The following is a 20679-nucleotide window of genomic DNA, read 5'->3' as shown; positions in this document are numbered from 1 at the left end:
GGGAGTGTTCTACTGCATAAGCCAAATGGTTATTTTGGAAACAAGATCTTGGTTTTTGACCAGGCTGGCCTGGACCACGATCCTCCTATTTTAAGCTCCCCATTGTTACTGGGTGACAGGCACCACCACACCCAACTCTTCTCTGGAGAGATGGGGTCTCAGGCGCTCTTGCTTGGGTTGGTCTGGAATTGCAGTCCTCCTACTCTCAGCCTCCTCCATAGTTTGGGATGACAGGCATGCACTACTGTGCCCAGCTTTTGGTTCAAATGATGAACTCCCTGTCCAGGGCTGGCCTTGAACCACAATTCTCCTGATCTCAGTCTCCTATACAGCTAAGTTTATAGGTGTGAGCCACCAGTGCCCAGTTTGAAGAAGATTTCTAGTAATGATACACCTGAGCCTCCAGGAACCCAAATACTTTTGATGAGGGGAGAGGGCAGTGAAATACAGAAGTCATGTTCTGGAAAGGCAAACAGATCCTAACCAAGTCATGAAGACTGTTTTGATCAATCCCATCTTCATTTCCTTTGGTGCCTACTGAAAAAACCCTTTTTCTTCAACTTAGTCTGCCATTGTCTGAGCCCCTTAACAAAGGACTAACCTTACATGACATCACTCTGTAATTGGTCATGAGTAGTTCAATTGTTCGTCATATGTTTCACTGTACAAAGATTTTTTTTAATATATACAACCAGATTAAACCAGATTATAAAAATCTCCTTGTGAGGAAATGAAATTATTCTAACTCTTCTTTTAGACCTACAATTCTTAACAAAATCCTGTAAACAAGCACATGTTCAAATAATGGTGACAAACTAATGACTCAAAGCATATAATCAGTTTAATAGAAGTGAAATTTGTTGGTTAGATTTAATATGCTCTTGAAGCACAGAAAAACAAGACATTGATCAAATTTTTGGTGGTAATTAACAGTCTATTTAACAAAAAAGATGCTCATCTATCTCATCTTTTCTGTCTGAACATGTGTGTCACCAAATCCAGATCCCAATGCAGTGCTAGTAGGGGAAAAAAAAAAAAAAAACAAGTCTAGGCAACAGTACACCAGACCATTTGGTTTGTAATGATTATTTGGGAAACACATACACTGCCTCAGATTGTATGTAAGCCTTGCCTTCTCCTAGTAACATTCAAGAGTGCTTTGTACATAATAGGTTTTTAGAAAGTATTTCCTATATGAATATTAATTGACTAAAAGCAATTAAAAATTTTTTGCACATTTTGTTTTGTTTAGGAGTAATAAAGGAAGAAAAATGAAAGAAAATCTTAAAGATAGGTATCTTTGAATAAGGGGCTAGCCAATTTTGTTACTTTAGGACCAGGCTATTAAAAACAAACAGACAAACAAAACCACTACACAGTAGAAAGAGGAGGCAATTGATAATGATAACTCATAATTGCTAAGGAAACCAGTTTTCACAAAAACTACAATTATGTGCTAACTAAGGATATTAATGTTAATGATAGACTATTTATTTGACAGTGGCCCCATAACATTATACTGTCTAGTGACTGGTAGCTTAGCTTGTGTAAGTACACTCTATGATGATATTCACAGAAAATCACCTAATGACACATTTCTCAGAATGTATTCCTATATTTAAGCAAAGCATGACAGTATTTAGCAGCTCTTCATCCTCACAGAGAGGAAGTCTTTATTTTCCACTTTGAGAGAGGGAAAAAAAAAATCTCCTTTCTTTAAAATCTATAATCAAGTAAGAATTGATCATGTTTGTTCTTTTTTCTCACCAGAGGTACAAAGAAGTCAGAGGTATGTGTGGCAGGGGCTTTTTAGCTAATCATGAATACTTCCTCCAAGAGTGTGAAAGACAATACTGCTTCAGGGATAAAGATTTTACCAAAGGAGCAAGAGGAAGAGCAGCACCTAACATCAAAGGGGACAAGACACTTCACCTAAGGCTCCTCTGGGCCTCCACTGCACCCTGCTGGCTCTCTGGTTAGGTCAAGCAGATGACTAAGTTGATGTGGGCGGAGCATTATTTGAGGATGTGAATAAAAGTAGAATAAGGTCTAAGATAATTAAGGAGTGAAGAGAAAGGAGGAAGTCATTCAACTGGATGGATTAAATGTACTCAAATAAGAGCATTTGAGAAAGAAGTCTGAGAAACTCATCTTCCAAGCGGAATTTAATGAAATTATGAAACTTTTGTAATCTTTTGTACAAAAATGAATATATATTTTTCTAAGACATCTATCTGATGTTTTAGATAGAATAAGGACATTATTATTGACTAGAAAAAGTTAGAAAATATACAAGCAAACACCAAAAACATTGACATGCTATAAGAAGATGACTGTGCAGCATGTTCAGACACTGGTATTGGGGTGATCAGGGAAGAACTGGTTAAAGCTTAGAATCTTAGCAAAATCTGGAAAATTAAAAAAAAATAAGTGAAGCATAGGAAGAGTCACTTTGGAATTTACTGGCCAGTTTGATGCTGGTTTCCATCCTGTTTTCCTTCTAGCAGACAAGGTGATACCAACACATCTGGGGATCCAATGCAATGAATTTTCTGTAATTGCTAACTCAAAGATGAAACACTTTAAGATGGAGAATCACTATTATTGTGTTAAAAAGAGAAAAAAATGACAAGGGAGGAAAGAAAAGCAATTGGTTACCTTGAAAGTTTCTCTTTATATCAATTTATTGCTTTTTGGTCCCAAATATGCCCTTCTTTTTGCTCCCTCTGTGATAATGGAGCTGGATTCATAAACATCTCTGCCAGCTGGCACAATGTTGAGCTTTGTCACCAGAGGGCATTGGAGGGACTCTGAAGAAGAAGGGACTTCTGTGGTGTCTGGTCTGTGCCTACCTAGGCTGACAGCTACAATACAGGTGACTTTCCCCAAGGAGGTAGACCTTGGGTGCTTTTGCAATAGAGTGACACTAGTGGTTCCTCTCATCATCGGCTTCTGTCAGCACCTCATGGGAGAGCTTCAAGGCAAGTATCAAAGGCTGGCACTTCCCTGAACTACTTTTCTCAGTCTTGCTTGAGGTCTGAGGCAAGGCACTGCCCCCAGCAGCTGAGAAGTTTCCCAGTGAAGGCTTCTGGCATTGCACCTCCCCATGGACAGCATCTGAGAGCTCTGCCTCCATCCAGTGAGACAGGTCTGGACTTCAGTCCTGAGGTACGGCACTATTTTCTATCTGTTCTGTCCCTAGGTGTTCTATCCTAGCCCTGGAGAGAATGACTACCATCTATAGCTATCCTTCTTGTATTCTCTAGAGTTGTTTAACTCTTTATGAGCCAATCTTCCATTACTTCACTCCCCCATTACAGTTAAGAGTTCTTTTTATTTTTTGCAGTAAGGGATTTGAATTCAGACCTCACACTTAAGCCACACACACACCCCCACCCTCATTTGCTTTAGTTATTTTTGGATGGGGTCTTGGCCTGGACCAGACTCAGACTAAGATCCTCCTATCTATGCCTCCTGTGTAGCTAGGATTACAGATGCATACCACTATCCCAGGTTTGCTTGCTGAGATGGAGTCTCACTAACTTTTTGCCTGGGTTGGCCTTGAACCTCAAAAAAAAAGTGACCTAGGATTAATTACCTCTCAAGCAGGGGAAGAATAAATTACAACAGTTCCGAAGTACAGAAAAAAGAACATTACCCTTATTTCTCTAATTCTTGATCTAATTTTATGTAATTATTTCAAATGCTTATGGCTAACAATATTGTCATAAATAACTGTCATTAACATAACTAAAAGTTCTGAGTTTAATTATGAACTCAAGTTCTGAGTTTTTTGTTGTTTGTATTTTAAAAGCATTTTGAGTAGAAAGCTGCTACTTCCTTTCAGTTAATCCTGCCTACAGAAAGCCTACTTGTTTGAATGACAAAGCAATTTATAATAGCAACTCCTAATTGTATATGAAGTACTTTTAGAGGAGCTAGCTCTCTGAAAGTTGGCTTTGCAAATTCAAAATACTAAGATTTAGACAGTAGGCTTCATGCCATTCTGCTCTATTTTTGTTGTCTGAATGTATGAAAGTAGCTTAGCTAAAGATTTGAACTAAACTTCTTTATTGGACTATTCCTTTCCAAACTACCAATATCTTTCATCAGTCACACAACTACTTAATCTAAAATTATCACTGTAAGGCAGGATCAACAAGGACAAACTCAATGACGAGGACTGTTGGAGTCATATGCGAAAGACTATCTGAATGTCTGAATTGTAACTGACTTCTTGTTATGGTCTAAGTCTGGTGTTTTCCAATTAGTTCTCCAGACCACATAGTCCTTATAACCTTGACAGGTATCACATTATCAAGTATATACAAAGCCAGTGCAAACATTCGTTCACGCACATGCATATATAAGCACAGCCACACTTTCAACATAGGCTACCTGAGAACATCGAGGCCATTGACACTGAGAGTCCATTCTTTGACATGTGAGTCAGGTTAGATCCTTCGCTACCATCTGTGTAATAATAATTATAATAATAATTATAAAAGGAGTCCCTTTAGTTTTCTGACAGAAAGCAAGTTGATGAGATTGACAGTTCATGGGATCCCACATGTTCTTGGGATCAGGACCTGACTTTGCTCCAAAAGATGAAATGGCTTTTAGGAACTTACAAGTACAGGTAGGTGTTCACAATAGCTTGGGAGATAGTTATTGCTACTCTCAAGAACCTCCTAAAACTGAGTGGTTCTCAATCAGGGGTGATGTTGGAATATCTGGAGATATTTTTTACTGTTGGGTAAACAGTGAAGTAGTACTGGCACCTAGAGCATAGAGGCCAGAGATGATATGCAACATCTTAGAATGCACAAGAAAGTCCCTCACAAGAATTACAGAGACAGAGGATGAGAACCCTGTTCCAAGATCTTTTCCTTTAAGGATTTCTGCTTTGAAATGACTAGGGAATTAGTTGATTAAACATCTCTTGGGGCCCACACTGCAGCAACAGTTTCCAAGGGAGTGCACTTTGTGTCTCCCACTAGGCAGGCTCCTTCCACACTGGCTCCCTACTTTGCTGCAGGGAACATGACATTTAGTCAAGAGGACTGCTCCACACCTGGCAAAACAGCAAGTTCTGATTTTATCTCAATATTATCCTCTTGAAATTCTGCTGCTGATCCTGAGAGAGAGGGTGGAACTCTTTTATTTTCTTTTAATTTGGAGATCAAGTCAATCATAGATTGTGATATAATAAAATATAAATATCTTGTTATATAAAACATTATATAAAGCTAAATATAGTATCTTCCTAAGTTCTGACTTCTAGTATAGAATGCCTCAAACTCTTGGATTTTTCTGAATGATAGCACTGTCTTTAATGTTTTATTATTCACAAGGAGCCCCCTTCAATCATATCTGAGCATATGCTAATGAATGACTTTTTTTTTTTTTTTTTTGGGAGACATGGTCTTGCTGTTAGCCAAGGCTGCCCTCAAACTCTGTCTCAGTCTTCTGATTGAGGGGGTAACAGTTGTGAATCACAATGCCTAGCTTGAAGGGACACTTATTAGGCCTCTCAAAAGCTTTAGGGTCAGGGCCAGTCAGCAGAAGAACAAACCACATGATTATAGTGTTAGATTTTTACTCCCCCTTTACTCTAGGGGGTAGAGAAATGGGTTGAAGACAGAGTTCAATTATCAATGGCTAATGATTTAATTATTCATGCCCATGTTATAAAACCACAATAAAAAACTTATAACAAGGTTTGGGGGAGCTTTTGGTAGGTGACTATATCAGTACTGGGAGGGTGGTGCGCCCTGACTCCATGGAGACAGAGGTTCCTGTGCTCGAGACTCTGTCCTTCATACCCCTTCATGTGGCTATTTATTTGTATCCTTTATAATAAACCATAATAATAAGGACAGTGTCCTCCTAAGTACTGTGAATCATTCTGGAGAATTATCCAACCTGGGGGAAGGAGTCATGGAAATTTCTCAATTTGTAATCAGCAAGATAGAGTGTGGGTGACCCCACTTGCATCTAGCATCCGAAGTGGGAACAATCTTGTGAAACTAAGTCCTTAACTCGTGGACCTGTGCTGACTCTACATAATTAGTGTCAGAACTGAATTAGAGGACAGGTAGTGTTTGGGAATTGTTGCTGGAAAACCATATACAAACTAAGAAAAAAACCAAAAAGGTTTTTGGTTTTGTTTTGGTTTTTTGGTGGTATTAGTGTTTGAACTCAAGGCTTAGTGCTTGCTAAACAGGCACACTACCACTTGAGCCATGGCCCCAGCCCTATTTGCTAGCTATTTTTCAGATAGGGTCTCTCATTTTTTGCCCTGGACCACAATCCTCCTACTAATGTCTCCCATGTAGCAAACGTCTAGGATAACAGACATAAATCACTATGCCCAGCTTGTTTGTTGAGATGGGAGAGTCTCACTAACTTTCTTGCCTGGGCTGGTCATGAACTGTAATCCTCCCAATCTGCACCTCCTCAGTAGCGGATCTCAGTGAAGTTTATAGATATGAGCCATAGAACCTGCTTAAAACAGGAGTGTTGAGTGACTATTATTGTCATGAATAGAAATCTGATACATTAAGGAGAACAAAGAAGGAAGACTTCCTGGAGGCCTGAAAAATATGAATTTGAATTTCTGAATAGGAAATAAACCTGGCTACTTCATCTGGAGGGTATATGCAGATGAATGGGTTGTCTAAAATGCAGTAAAAGATCTATTCATCAGCATGCTACAATGTTATACGGATTATGAGAGAAACAGTTCAGCTCTGTACAAAATCACTCTTGGTTTCATCCACGGGGAAGAGTCTGTCCTTGAACTGTTTGTTCATTTGTCTTACTGATGGAAACTTGAGGAAATCTATGATTTACAGGAATGGGACATTAACCTGATTTAACACAACTGCCTTCCCAGATAGGAGTACCTCCCCTTTTCAAGGCTGACACTTCCAACAAGGAGCCTGTGATTCTGCTAAGCAAGTTAGCACTGGTAGGATAGAAATTAAAGCTCTACTTTGTAAACTTAATTTTCCCCCCTTTTTGCTTCCCCCTCAATGATGCTCCTTATCCTTTTCTCTTAGGATTATAATAAAGCTCATTTTGAATACTTTGAAACAATTTCAGTTGTATCAGAGACCACAGGAAAAGATGATTCTCACTTCATGTGGCATGGGTCAGCCCAACAAGCAAGAACCTTTGGGTTCTCACTCAGAGGAATCAGAGTGAGAACCCAAAGAAAAGATGCAAATGAGGAAGGAACATCGGGGTGACTTCAACAACAGTCAACCCATCCATAATGCTTCTGCTTAAATTTTAAAGGGGTTTTGTTTTTAGCAAGAGAAGCTGTCCCTGACAGTAGCCAACATTCCATAATGAGCCATAATGAAGACCAACTCCAGAAGTCTCTCAACCTGATTCCAGAATGAAAGAAACAAGTAATAAAAAAGCTCTAATGAAGTGTCACTTCTTACCTTGGATTTCAAGTTCATCAACCTCATCAGCAGAGCCAGAGTCAGAGAACTGTGCAGAATCACGAGAACTAAACTGGGAGCTGCTGGAAGTAACTCGAAAGCCTGTTATATTAAAAAATAATAATGGTAAGTAGGACAGAAAAGGGTTCCTACTTCTTTCAATGTCACAATAAAAGGGACCTAGTATGACTTCGACAGAGAGAAGTAAACAGAACCTTGGCTGGGAGTGAGACTGTGAAGTAGAAACTAGTTATTCTTTCTGGGTTATGCCTTAGAAGTTTTAATGTAAATAGGAGGCAGTACTATTTGGGAAGCATATCTAGAGCCAGAGGTCTTAGTTCTCACATCTGAAGCCTGTGTTGGAAGGAAGCTACTTCTAATGTAGAAATGGATGAGCTCTAGGATGAGTATTCCTAGTCTGGTAGGGAAAAAAAAAAACAAAAAACATAGCAATATCTTGTCCTGAAGCTTGACGCCTCACTCACTCCCATGCTCAGTTTCCTGGTACGCAGGGAGCAGGTTCTTGGTACGAATCTGTTGGCGCCGAAGGCGGATCTTCTGCTTCAATTCCTGAATCTCTCTATCACTGTCTTCCTCCTCTACTTCCTCCTCTTCCAGGCACTGGCTCATCATGTTGCATTTCATTAGCTCGATGGCAGCAATCAAAGACTCTGAGATGCTGAAATGAGCGTTCTCCTGGAGGAAGGAGAGCACCAAAGAAATTGCTTAGCAATCAAACACCTCCCTGATGGTAACGTGGGAAAGCAGAGTTTTCAAGACATGAAGACACTTGGTGGAAGTGGACACATCTACTATAAAGACAGTGATAGCCAGAAAACCTATTCCAGATTATCTTTGCTCTCTTACCTAAACATGCCTGTCCCCTCTCCTATTCCACTTTCTACACAGAAATGAGAAGAGAAACTCAGCCAATTGGTCCAAGATTCCCGAGTGCTAACCTTAATCCCCCAGTGTGGCCCCATTTCCACCCCAACAAGGTGAAAGAAACAATGGTGAAAACTCTCAAACTGTAGGCACAGTGCACACTGTAGGAAGAGAACTTCTCAGAGAGAGAAGGAACAGTTCATAGAACTACAGAGGATGATTTAGAGAGAGAGAGAAAGAGAGAGAGAGAGAGAAAGAAACCTGAATACAAAAAACCTTCAGTTCTCCTTGAAGAGGGCAGGGGTAAAAACTCTATTTAATACTGAAGCAGTGAATATGTTTATAAACCAAAGAACAGTGATCCACCTGAATACACAAAGTTCAGGCATCTCTTTCCCCATGACAGGCCATGCTGAGACAATGCAGGTAAAAGGAATACTAAGACATCTTAAGCCAGCATACTGCAGACAGTCTGAGAATTTAAGGAAACTGGCTGAAGCCACTTGCTATTGGAGAAGATGATGGTGAATGACTGTCTAGATCTTGCAGAGAATTTTGACAAGGCTTCAAATGAGGCAAATTGAATTGAATCAACTTCTGAAGAAGGTAAAACTTGAAGAAGTTACTGGGAGCTGCTATTTCATCTCATGATAGTTTTAAAAATTGTTTTGTTTATGGACACGATAAAAAATAGATCTTTAATAGTTTTAAACACAAGTCCACTGGACCCTGCAACTCTTTTCAGTTTTTACTTACACACTCTTCATTCTTTGCAACTAACTAAGCTGACAAAGTCTTGGGAATAAAGTTTGAAACAAAGGTTAATATAGTTCTTTGCTTAGTGAATGAGAGAAACTGACAGAAAAGATTCTTCAAGAATTTCAATCAGGTTCTTTTCTAAAGTCATATACCTACATATGAAATATTAGGTAAATGTAATGATTTGAGTTAAAAGTGTTTTGTAAGCCAGAAAGTGCTCCATAGATATTATTTATTATGTATCTGAGCCTTAGAATAAGATACAGAAGTTGATTCTAGAAATAGTATTTACATGAGGTTCCATGGTCAAGGGAACAATAATCATGAGCTGAAATCTAAGCTTTTCTGCCCTGAGTAGCTTCTAAGATGAAATCACTAATATTTTGAACTCAGTGAGGAATGCACACTCCCTGAAGAGTTCTCCACAAATAGAACTTGCTGACCTTACCATTACTGCAGTCTACACCTACATTACTGCTGTGTACCGAAACCTCATTCAAATAAATGGCACCACAGACCCTCAAGCCAGACAGCCCAATGAATGAGCTCTTCATCAGCTTTTGATTCCTCACCTTTTCCAGGTCTGCACAGCTGCCGAAGTCTTGCTCAGAGAGGTAGCTGATGAGGGACTGTCCTTCTGATGGTCTTCGGAACATGCCTTCTCCTGAGCACAGGTACTGGCCACTCTCTGTGGGGAAATGGGATTGGATGTTAAAAGTTCTGACTTGATATGCAAATCTGTAACAACCTTGCTTCTTCAAGAAGACTGAAGATTTTACCACTAACTATGCTTTCAAACCTCTCAGATGAGGAATTAAAAGCTGGAAAGAAGATGTCTACCTTCCAGTGAAATAACTTGGACTCTTAGATTCCCAGAGCACTAGCCACTTTGTTGGAGTATGGTGGAATAAATGGAGACACCACAGAGACAATCCTTTTACTATCTTAATTTATAGATGACATACTCTCCCTCATACTCCATGAAAAAGAAAAAAAAAATTAAACCCTATGTTGAAAGTTAGAGGATACAAATGGCTTCCTCCTATGAATGATTTCCATGTGGAACTTGTCTTCTGATAATTAACCCCAGACATTCAAAGGCCTCTTTTCAAGATTCCTGTCTCCACTCAGAAAGCCATCTCAGCTGGACCAATAGACACACTTGATGGTAACACCAGAGCATAGGAGAGAGTAGAATCTAAGTCAGAAAACACCAAGAGGAATGGTACTTAAGTGTGATTTCTAGCACAGGGGCTGAAAATGACAAAAGGGTGGGTGAAACTGCACAGTGTGTATCTTTTCACACTGCTCAGATGGCCCCAAAGCTCAGAATTTAGTAGGCATGAGAGGAAAGCCAAGAAAAGATACCATTTCAGCCCTAGTTCCTTGTGCTCACTTACCATACTACATACACAGAGCTGGGGTGCTGACTTCACTGCTTTGGCCAGAGTAGGGAAAGAGACCTCTCAACTTTGACTTACTATTGCAGGATTCTAGTGTCAGTGAACACAACAAGAAGTAAAACACACATCCAAGTAAGCAGCAGATACATTCCCAACTCTGGAATTTCAACATCTAACTTTTCTTATTCCCAAGCCTTCCCAAATAGGAAACAGGTGGCACACCAATGGTGAATAGCCCAAGAATACAGAACACATAGAGGAAAGGAGATGGGAAGTCAAGTGTATTCTAAGGGGAAAGAGAAAACATGATCCAAAATGGGGTAAGACAAAGGTGAAAAACAAATTGAAATGGATTTATTCATTTAGTTCTCTTTTCTTCCATATTATAACCAAATGTTAAGAAATATCAGTCAATTTCTAACCTCTTGACAAACTAATTTAAGAAACAGTCTTCAGATCATAAAACAAGGTAAGCTTATTGAATTTTCTGATACCTTGACAGTAGATTTTAAAATAATATCAGAAGGTTTACATTCGTTAAGGAATCAAAATAAAACTCAGCAATGTCCTTAAAAGCAACATCAAGACAAAGCTAGAGAAGTCAAGAATGATGGTCTTAAAACCAAAGGGCTCAATCTTCAGAGAAGAAAAGGAGAGGATTCAAGAGAAGGATGGCAAAGCAGGAAGTGCCAGAGCATAGGAACAGTGAGAGCAGGCAGGGCTCACAAGAAATGAGAAGCTAACATCCTTCAAAAGGAAACACAAAATTCCCAATGCCAAAGAAGGCAAAGCTGGAGGCTGCCTGAGAAAAGAGCAGAATGCTTTGGGGAAATGAAATGATTGAGCCACTTCCAACCCATTTCCCTGACAATTGGTGCCAACTTGTCAGCTGCTTCTCTTGCAAAAAGAAAAAAAAAAAAGAGCTACTATATGGAAAGTGATGATTTTTGTGTTTTCCTTGAGCTTCCAAGACTTCTGGTGGCCCTGGCAGTGGACTATGCTCATTACTGAACTAAGGACGATGGCTTGGTAAGAAAACATGTCTCTCAAAGAGACTCTGAAGATCTCCAAGCAAACTCAGTACACAATACAAACACCACTTACTTCTTTACTACAACCTGTGGCCATTCAGCCTTTGTTTACTGAGTTCATTACTTCTAATGGCGCCCACTTAACTAATTCTTAACCATTTCCTCACACTCACTTAAAATCTGCTTTCTTACAATTCCTCATCCTCTTAAGACTTTATTCCTCTTTAACCTTCTGTTTTCCAAGCTAACATACCCAGTTGCTTTACCCATACCCCAGAGGCCATGGTTTTCAGTCCTACTTCAGCATTCTGTCTTGCAGACTCATGCCTGTAATGTTAATATCTTCATTCATACCCCGAATGAAACAGAAATCTGTTTGAACACCACCATGAAAACAAAGGAAACAAACTCAAGTCACTAGAAAAATATACAGTGGCTAGAAAGGAGTGTGGGGATGCACAGGGGAATGAAAATGGGTGAAAAAAAAGGGAAACAGGACTCTTGGACAGGCAAGAAACATGCAAATATATCCAAGACCACAGAAAAGGGATAAAACACATTCTGGTGTTAAGTCAAGGAAAATAAAGTAATCCATAGTAAGAATTCACTTATAAAAAATACTCTGCCTTGGATTCATCATGAGGCCTCAGACAAATAGCAGCCTCAGGTTCACCTTTGAGTAAAACTAAATTGTTAAGTCTTGCTTCTGCTCCCAGAAGGTGTTGGGAGACTGATAAGGCATTTGGATGTTGTGGGCACAACACATATCATGTGAAATATTGGTGTCATTTTACCAAAAGGTCCCAGAATTGCAATAGGAACAGACTAGCCAGACTTGATTTGACACCAGACTGGAAAAGAAAGTTTTGAATTAAGCAAGGTGGTCACAGAGGAGCAGAAGGAAGAAAAGGTAGAGGACCGGCTCCCAAACCTGCAATGGGATCTTCAACTATAATGGTGATATTCCTGGGGCCTCCTGTAGGTAAACAGACAGGTGCAGAGGAGAGTCCAGACAGAACAAACAAGATTAGAGAGAAAAGGGTGGAGGAAGGTGGAAACAGTGTCCTTTTACCTAGCAGAAGTGTTGCTGTAACTCCTGAGAGGAAAGCCCAGTGCTGGAGGAGGGATGCCCTCATACAAGAAGCTACACACATGACCCATAATCCCTCAGACCCTTCTGCATGGGTTTTCTGTTTCCCTTTTCCCATGCAGGTTACCATGGTTTCTGGACTCCAAATGGATTCGGGAATAGGGGTTTGGGAGTGGGGATGTAATTCAGTGGTAGTGTGCTTGTCTAGCATGCTCAAGGCTCTTGGTTCAATCCCCTATACTGCAAAAAAGAAAAAAATGGGGGCAGGGAAGTTTTACATGCTCAAACATCAGTGACCTGGAGTACAACAGATGCCAGGCCTGTAGCAGGAGAAGGACGTGATAATTTAACTTGAACACTCTTCATACATGAGAAAGCTCATGGGAAGATAGACTTTGATGTGGAGGTTTTTCTCCTGAAAAGTTCCAGTAAGAATTTTTGAGGGACAATAGATATAAAAGTTTGTCATTCAGGAAGCTTCAGTTGAGGCCCTTAGTTTCATCTTTCTAGAAATTAGAAAACAATGGTAGCTCCAATTGCAAAGGTCTTATTACATTTTTTATATTTCACTTTTACATTTTATTTCTGGGGCTTTCCTGACCCAATATGGCTTTGGGCACAAAGGTCCATGTTACACTTATTATAATCTCTATGGGGACCTTATTATAAATGACATCCAACTAAAGTCTGCCAGATACCAACAACCCATGGGAGATGATGGCAGGAGATGGCAAAAGCAATGAGACTCACCTTCCCCACGTTTACGTTGCTCCTTGCTATCAGCTAGTGTTTCTGTGAGAAAGGTCCTAAGAACAGGCAGTCCTACCTCCTTGGATTAGGTCATAATCCCATATTGACTATATCCCTAGCTCTAATTAGGAAACCCTAACACCACTCTGTTTCTCTCATATTGCATTTTGACTTCTGAGGAATCACAGAAAGAGGAACTTAATGAGATTATCTGTAAAACGCTTTAATACTTTCCTTCATTCTGAAAGATACATTTAAAACTCAAACTGTGATGAGTCACACTATCGTTTGATGCTAAGAAGCAAGTGAAAGAATTCAGGAAAGCATTTAGTATTTAGCATTATATAAAGGAACAAACATAAATATACTCAGTTCTGTTTTGTTGAGACAGGGTCTCACTATATAGTCCAGGCTGGCCTTGAACTCACAATCCTCTTGCCTCAGCCTTCCGAGTGCTGAATTACAGGCATGCACCACCACCCTGGGCCTCAGAGATAATTCTTCAATATCAATATTACATTATAAACTTTTCTTTCATTGTAAAACAGAATGTCATATCATCACAGATATAACTTCTCTTTCTGCCACTTGAAAAGCCTCAGGAAGAAACCCTCTCTTTCACCCTAAATTCAGGGGGCCATCTTGCTATCTAGTGCCTGGTGCTTATCATTACCTGGGGCTCCTCTGGAGGCAATGTTGGTATCTGAGTGTGAGCGAATATGACTCTTCTTTGTCCCATTGGTGACAGTGACTGTCTGCCCTTCTGAGAAGCTGGACCTGCGGAGGATACTGGATAGCTGGCTCTGCCTACCTTCCTCTTGGTCCCCTAAGGAAGAAGCAACAGAATCTGGTTTCTGAGAGCTGCTAGAGGAGAACAAATTAGAGCTGCAACTCTCAGCATTGCTGCTGTGACTCTGACAGCTGCCAGTCCGGCTGTGGGGGTCCAGGTTGCCGATGGCCAGGTATTCAGGCCCCTCACTGGCATCACTTGTGGAATCATTCTGGCTGCTGACAGTGGATGCCTCTATGGGGCTTGTCAGAGTGCTGGAGCTCATCTCATTTGGGGTTGATGGAGAATCCTGGGCTAGTGCAGAGTCTGAAAGCAGAGGAGCTTGGATGGTTTGATCTTCTGCTGGTGAGAAATGTCCTCTGATTTCTTGTGGTTTCTGGGGAGGACCGGAGAGTGAAAAGGAAGTAGATCTTCTGTCTAGGATATTTAAAAAAAAAAAACAAAGAGTAAAGAATAGAAAGGTGAGCTGGAGTCCTGTGGTAAGTACAAAGGATTTCGCTATAACTAAGGACCCAACTCCCTATTGCTACTGGGTATACCGGATATATGTTACTTCAGAAAAGATAAGTCAATTAAAGTAAAAAATTATTTAGCTAATTTAAAGCAGCTAAGTCAAGAGGATGGGCTCTTGAGACAGTGGCTTTATTGTTTGTTGGTATGCATTCCTCATCTGTAAAATGAGCAATAACAATAATATCTACCTTACAGGACTATTTAAAGGATCATATGAAATAATAAATATAAATTGATTACAACAGAGCCTAGCATGTTGTAGACACTCAATAAATGTTAGCTATTATTTAAATCCTTTCTTTGCCATGTGGATTAGAAACCTAAGAAAATCTAATAACATTTCTTTCCTCTGTTACTTTAATAATTCTACTGAATCATCTTAGACTAGCTGCTATACACCCTTTTAAGATGTCCATTATTAATGCATGAAGTTTGACAAATTCTGCCAAACCAAAGCTCAGTTTGCAGCCTTTGAGCACTTACAAAGTCTTCTACTTTCCAGGCCTTGGGATACACATAAAGGCTAACCCTTCCTGCTCCCATACCTGAGCTGTTGTTGGGTACAGATTGGTGGAGGCTAGAAGAAGACCCAAAGTAGGAATGCTGAGCATAGCTGGTTGGAGGGGTGTATGTGGAACTGGGCAAAGCTGTCAGGCTCTGGCTCTTTGTCACCAGCAATGGGCTCTCGTGCTTTCTGGCAAACTAAAACAAAACAAAACATGTATCAGAGTCAAGGATAGAGGAGGAACACTGAGTACTACAGAAATGCTGATAGAAACTAGTTTTGGCAGTATACCTGGACTATAGGTCAGACCCTATAGTGCCGCTACCCTCTATTATAGCACAAAACTTTGAAACCTTTGTTCTACTATACACCACAGCTTCTATACTGGAATCCTTCTAGGTAAACAAAGTAGGGATGCTCTCTCCTGGAGGCAGCACAACAAGGTGCTTCAGATGACGCATGTGGAGTCAGTAGTCAGATAGAGTAGGATTCTAATCCACACCCATCACTTATAAATCATTTGACATGAACTTTGGGTATGACTTACCTTCTATGTGCTTCAGTGGTATTCTTTATAAAAAGAGATTAATGTCTGCCTTGTAGAGTTGTGAGGATTAAATGAGATGATGCATATTTTATGAACAGGGCCAAGTCTGGCATATAAAGAACTCAACAGATGGTAACCCATAATCAAAATGAAAACACCCAGGAGAGACAGGGGATTCTTCACCCTAAAAGGAGTAGAGGCTCCGACTTCACTCTAACTGAGGCACTTACTGGAGTATTAATAATGGGGCAAGTTAATTACAGGCAACAAAATTTTCTTTGTACCAAAGGAAAAAAATGGTCTCATATTCCACTAAACCATACCAGGTCTGACACTATAAACCCTATTTCTGATTTAGAGCCATTCCTCTTCTCTCCAGCTCATTATCACATTGCATTTAAGGAGGTGCAGACCAAGGGTCCCAAGAGTTTTTAAAACATACACATATACCATCAGTAAACAGACCTAAGCTTAGACTCTTTACTTCAATAATTTCTAACAGTACCTCCCCTTCTTTCCAAGCATTTTTTTTCAAAAAAAAGCCATTCAACTCACAACTGCCTCAGTGAAGAAGTCATTTGCTACTAAGGGTTATATCATGGTAAGGTCCAGGACCCAGCATAGACATGAACAATTCCTTGCCCCTTTACCATAGATGCATCAATCTGAGCCAGGAGGCGGGGATTGTTCTGTTCCACTGCCTCCAGGCATTGGAGCATGGCTGTGACATGGGCGTCACTTAGCAGGAAAGCAGTTTCTAGGAAGAAAAAAAACTAATATAGTGATAAAGCCTAGGGGAGTTTTAGCCTCCCTGTATAGCCCTGGGAGAGAGAAGTTCAGGGAAAGAGATGGAGAATAAGGGTAAAAAATTCAGCAGAATCATGTCACTGTGGGGAGAAGAGGAGTCAGGGACAGTGAAGTATAGGAGGAACTAAGTCATGTGTTAAAGTACAACAAAGAGGCCAAGGTAAGAAGCTTCCAAGTCAGAAAGACCCAGAACTGAATCCTAGCTCTGGGTGAATTTGGCCAAGTCACTCAACCTCCTTGAACTCTATTTCTCTGATTGGAAAATGGGGATACTAATACACAACTCTTGAGGCTGTTACAAAGAGTACGGTATAACAGTAACAGGTACACAGGAAACTCTGAATAAATGGTGGTAATCTTATTGGTTTATGTGTATTAGCGTAGGGGAATACCTTAGCATAGTTTGACTGTTTTTTAAGTAAGGTAAAAGAGAAGACTAGATATGTGTTTCTGAGTAGAATCTATGGCATCAAGTGTAAACTATGAGGTGTTAGGGTTCGAGGGAGTCTACAGAGGAATAGTGAGATGTTAAGGAAGTATATCCAACAATCCTAAATGACCTCTACCTACCTGTGTAGAATTTTCTGATATACTGTCTATCCCCGAGCAGAGGCCGGAGCTGGGCTGAGAGGCAGTGGCACTGCAAGCTGTGCTGCAGCCACAACTCTGCAACAGCATGTTCACTCACACCATCAGTGTCGTCTTGGCCATTCTCATGCAGGTTGATGAACTGGGAAGCAAAGAGGAAGGAGTCAAAACATACATCCTGATAGAAACAGCAAAACCAAGGCCTAATGACCTGAGAACTATATTGAGACAGGAAAGGAGAAGCATCAGAAGTATTTTCCTACAGATAGCATTCCAGGAATATTGGAGGAGAATGAAGTAAGGGATTAATAGCTTCACTGCTCTATTAGTATCCCAGTGAAGGGCTAAGCTGTTAAGTTCTGACATATAACTCCAGGAGAGACAAAGTTGCTACATCTGGACTTTTATGTTCTAACTTCAAAGAGGCATCTGTTCTGGGATATTCAGAGAAAGCATGAACTTGGCCTCTTGGCTTTTCTCATAGAGTCCTCTATTTCAAGTGGCCTCTAGAAAGGAATGTGACAAAAATTGTGTGTGTGTTTGGCGGGGGAGGAACTATGAAAAATGCTAGCAAAGATTCTCCAATAAGAGAAGCCATCTGAGTACCCCTTTTGGACTCTAGCCATGGCATTCTGTATTTGGAACCTCCTCCACCTTGAATGTTTCTAAAAGCGAGGTCTGATAGCCCAAGATCAATATAATGAAATGTATGAATGGCAATTTCAAGCAGCTTCTAAGAGAAAATGCCACAGCAACATATTTTAGAAAAGGAAGATGGAAAGCCAGGAGTGGTGACACACACGAGCAATCCTGGCATTTAGGGGACTGAGATAGGAGGATTGCAAGATTGTGGCCATCCTGGGCTATACAGCAAGACCCTGTCGGAAGGAAGGAAGGAAGGAAAGAAGAAATGGTAAAGAAAGAAGGAAGGAGAAAAGAAAGAAAGAAGGAAGGAAGGAAGAAATAGTAAAGAAAGAAGGAAGGGGAAAAGAAAGAAGGAAGGAAGGAAAAAAGGAAGGAAGAAATGGTAAAGAAAGAAGGAAGGAATGAAGGAAAGAAAGAGAGAGAGAAAGAAAGAAAGAAAAAGAAAGTTAGTTAGTTGGAGGGATGCTTAGTGAAAAAAATAAAAGGAGGACAAAGAATAATGGGGACTGGATTTTTCTCATAAAAAATGGCCATATGACACTTGTGATTTGGTTTCCTGATCATTAAAATGAGTTACTTTTCTTGACCTCATCTTAGCAATAAATCTAGCAGTGGGGGTATACTTGAAACAAGGCTGGCCATATGTAGAAAAATGTTGAAGAAAGATGATGGATTTATGGAGTTAATTTTGTTAACACAGTTTTAGATATATATGAATTTTCCATAATACAAAGTTAAATAAATACAATACAAAATTAGTAGTGATTGTTCTGGAATCAGCTATTGAATTCTGGCCAAGTGACTTGACTTAACTTGAGTTCAGTTTCCCTAGTTGGAAATCATGGGTACTAGGCTGAGCTGAAGGTAGGAGAGTAGAGAGTAAGTAACCTAGGCTATTAAACACACATATTTGGCTCCATTTGATACTGGCTTCCAGAAACCTCATATTCCTTTTTAACTGATGCATCTTCTTCTTAATCAGTTATCAGTGTATCACTCCTCTATTACTTTAAGAAAACTCTTGCCATTTGCCATTTTATCCTGGTTGCACATATCCAGATCTTTTCCACTCCTTTCCCAGAGGAGAGAAAGTGGCCTGGATCGATGGCTTTATAAGGCTTATTTTTTTCTTTTACAGCATGTAACCATCCCCTTCAAGTCAGTCCTACAGGGATAATTTTCTTTTTAAAAGGAAATTGGATAAACTTTATCCTAGGGTGGAAGATTCTGCCAAAAGAACATCAAACGATGAAGACTTGAAGCTACACTCCGCGACACCAGCTCTTCTTCCACTCTTACCTTCTCAACATGAAGGGCTGAGTGGGGACTGAGCCATCGGATGTCTTTCACAAATTGCCAGTAATCTGTCTGGCGGCAACATACCTGCCAATGGAAAACTCAAAGTGAGCAAACTACTACCACTTTGAACCAAATGTAGTTTTACTGCTGGTATTCAAAGAGAGAAAAAAGAGCCAGGTGTGAAGGTTCTCGCCTGTAATCCCAGCATTCTGGAGACAAAGGCAGGAAAATCATGAGTTTGTGGCCAGCCTGGGCTATAGGGTGAAATGCTGTCTCAAAAAAAAAAAAAAAAAAAAGAGAGGGAGAAAAAAAGAGAAAAGAGCACAACCTTCTCTTGCCTCAGCAAAAGTTCACAATCAAGGGAATATACATACATGTTCACTTCTTTGAAAAAGTAATTGTTAAAAATTATTTTAATCTAAGGTAGACATAATGGCACACACCTGTAATCCTAGCTACTCAGGAGGTAGAGATTGGAAGGATTGCAGTTCAAGGTCAGCCTGGAAAAATGTTTGTAAGACCTCACCTCAACCAATAGCTGCACACAGTGGCATACAGCTGTCATTTGAGTTACTGTGGGAAGCATATATAGAAGGATCATGGTCTAGGCTGGTCTGGGCATAAACAGTTGAGCACCTGCCTAGCAAGTGCAAAGCTCCAAGTTCAAACTCTAGTACTACCACCAAAAAAACCTCAATGGTAGACTGGATATGCTGAGTGCATCACAGCACCCAGGAGGCTGAGGCAGGAGGATGGTGAGTTCCAAACCAGCCTAGACAACTACACAGAGAGATTGAGGTCAGCCTGGAGTATATATAGCAAGACCCTGTCTCAAAAAAAAAAAAAAAAAGGCATTGAGGTTAATGGTTGAATGCCCATGAGCCAGGCTTGGGTTCAATCTCCAACAGCAAAAAAAAAAAAAAAAAAAAAGAAAAAGTTAATGGTAGGGACCATTAACAATAATTATATGCCAATAAATTGGAATATCTAGAACAAATGGACAAATTTCTGGACACATACAATCTACCAAAACTATGAAGACACAAAAAACCTGAACAGAGAAATGAGTAACATTATTTCAAATCAGTAAGAAAAGTATCCCAAGGAAAGCCCAGGAGCAAATGGCTTCACTGCTGAATTTTCCAAAACTTTAAAAAACACCAACTCTTTGGACTGGAGGTGTAGCTCAAGTAGTAGAGCACCCGCCTAGCAAGAGTGAAGCCCTGAGTTCAGATCCAGTGCTGCCAAAAAAAAAAAATATATATATATATACACATATATATATACACACATATATATAATTCTTCTCAAACTATTCCAAAGAATCAAAAAGAAGAGAATGCTTCCAACTCATTTCATGAAGCCAGCCAAGGGCACAACAAAAAAAGTCTCATCAATATCCCTGATGAACATAAATGTAAAACTTCTCAACAAAATACTAGCTAACCAAATCCAACAGCATATCAAAAAGATTATATGCCATGATCAAGTAGAATTTATCCCAGGAATAGAAGGATGATTCCACATACACAAATCAATAAGCATCATTTATTACATCAGAATGAAGGACAAAAAAAGGTATGATCATCTTAATAGCAATAGAGAAGCAAATT

At 39.9% G+C, this 20679-nt stretch overlaps 1 protein-coding gene across 8 annotated transcripts in view; it reads right to left on the bottom strand.

Moving 5' to 3' along the window:
* Window positions 1–20679, bottom strand: part of Rubcn (rubicon autophagy regulator) — a 65302-nt gene that overhangs the window by 10254 nt on the left and 34369 nt on the right. For 4 of the 8 annotated variants that reach the window (XM_074073380.1, XM_074073383.1, XM_074073384.1 and 1 more), the window contains exons 3-12: window positions 19067–19150; window positions 17105–17264; window positions 16378–16484; window positions 15221–15377; window positions 14046–14579; window positions 12464–12508; window positions 9671–9786; window positions 7940–8150; window positions 7455–7556; window positions 4399–4473 (exon numbers count right to left, since the gene is read on the bottom strand). In XM_074073380.1, coding sequence (XP_073929481.1) covers window positions 4399–4473; window positions 7455–7556; window positions 7940–8150; window positions 9671–9786; window positions 12464–12508; window positions 14046–14579; window positions 15221–15377; window positions 16378–16484; window positions 17105–17264; window positions 19067–19150 — 1591 coding nt within the window. The remainder of the gene's footprint in view (window positions 1–4398; window positions 4474–7454; window positions 7557–7939; window positions 8151–9670; window positions 9787–12463; window positions 12509–14045; window positions 14580–15220; window positions 15378–16377; window positions 16485–17104; window positions 17265–19066; window positions 19151–20679) is intronic. The other 4 variants (XM_074073381.1, XM_074073382.1, XM_020184848.2 and 1 more) reach the window with 4 other exon arrangements.

The sequence above is a fragment of the Castor canadensis genome, chromosome 5, assembly GCF_047511655.1.
Source record: "Castor canadensis chromosome 5, mCasCan1.hap1v2, whole genome shotgun sequence".
NCBI classification, from domain to species: domain Eukaryota; kingdom Metazoa; phylum Chordata; class Mammalia; order Rodentia; family Castoridae; genus Castor; species Castor canadensis.
Note: the sequence above shows the minus strand (reverse complement) of the source record. Positions and strands in the feature narration are given on the sequence as shown.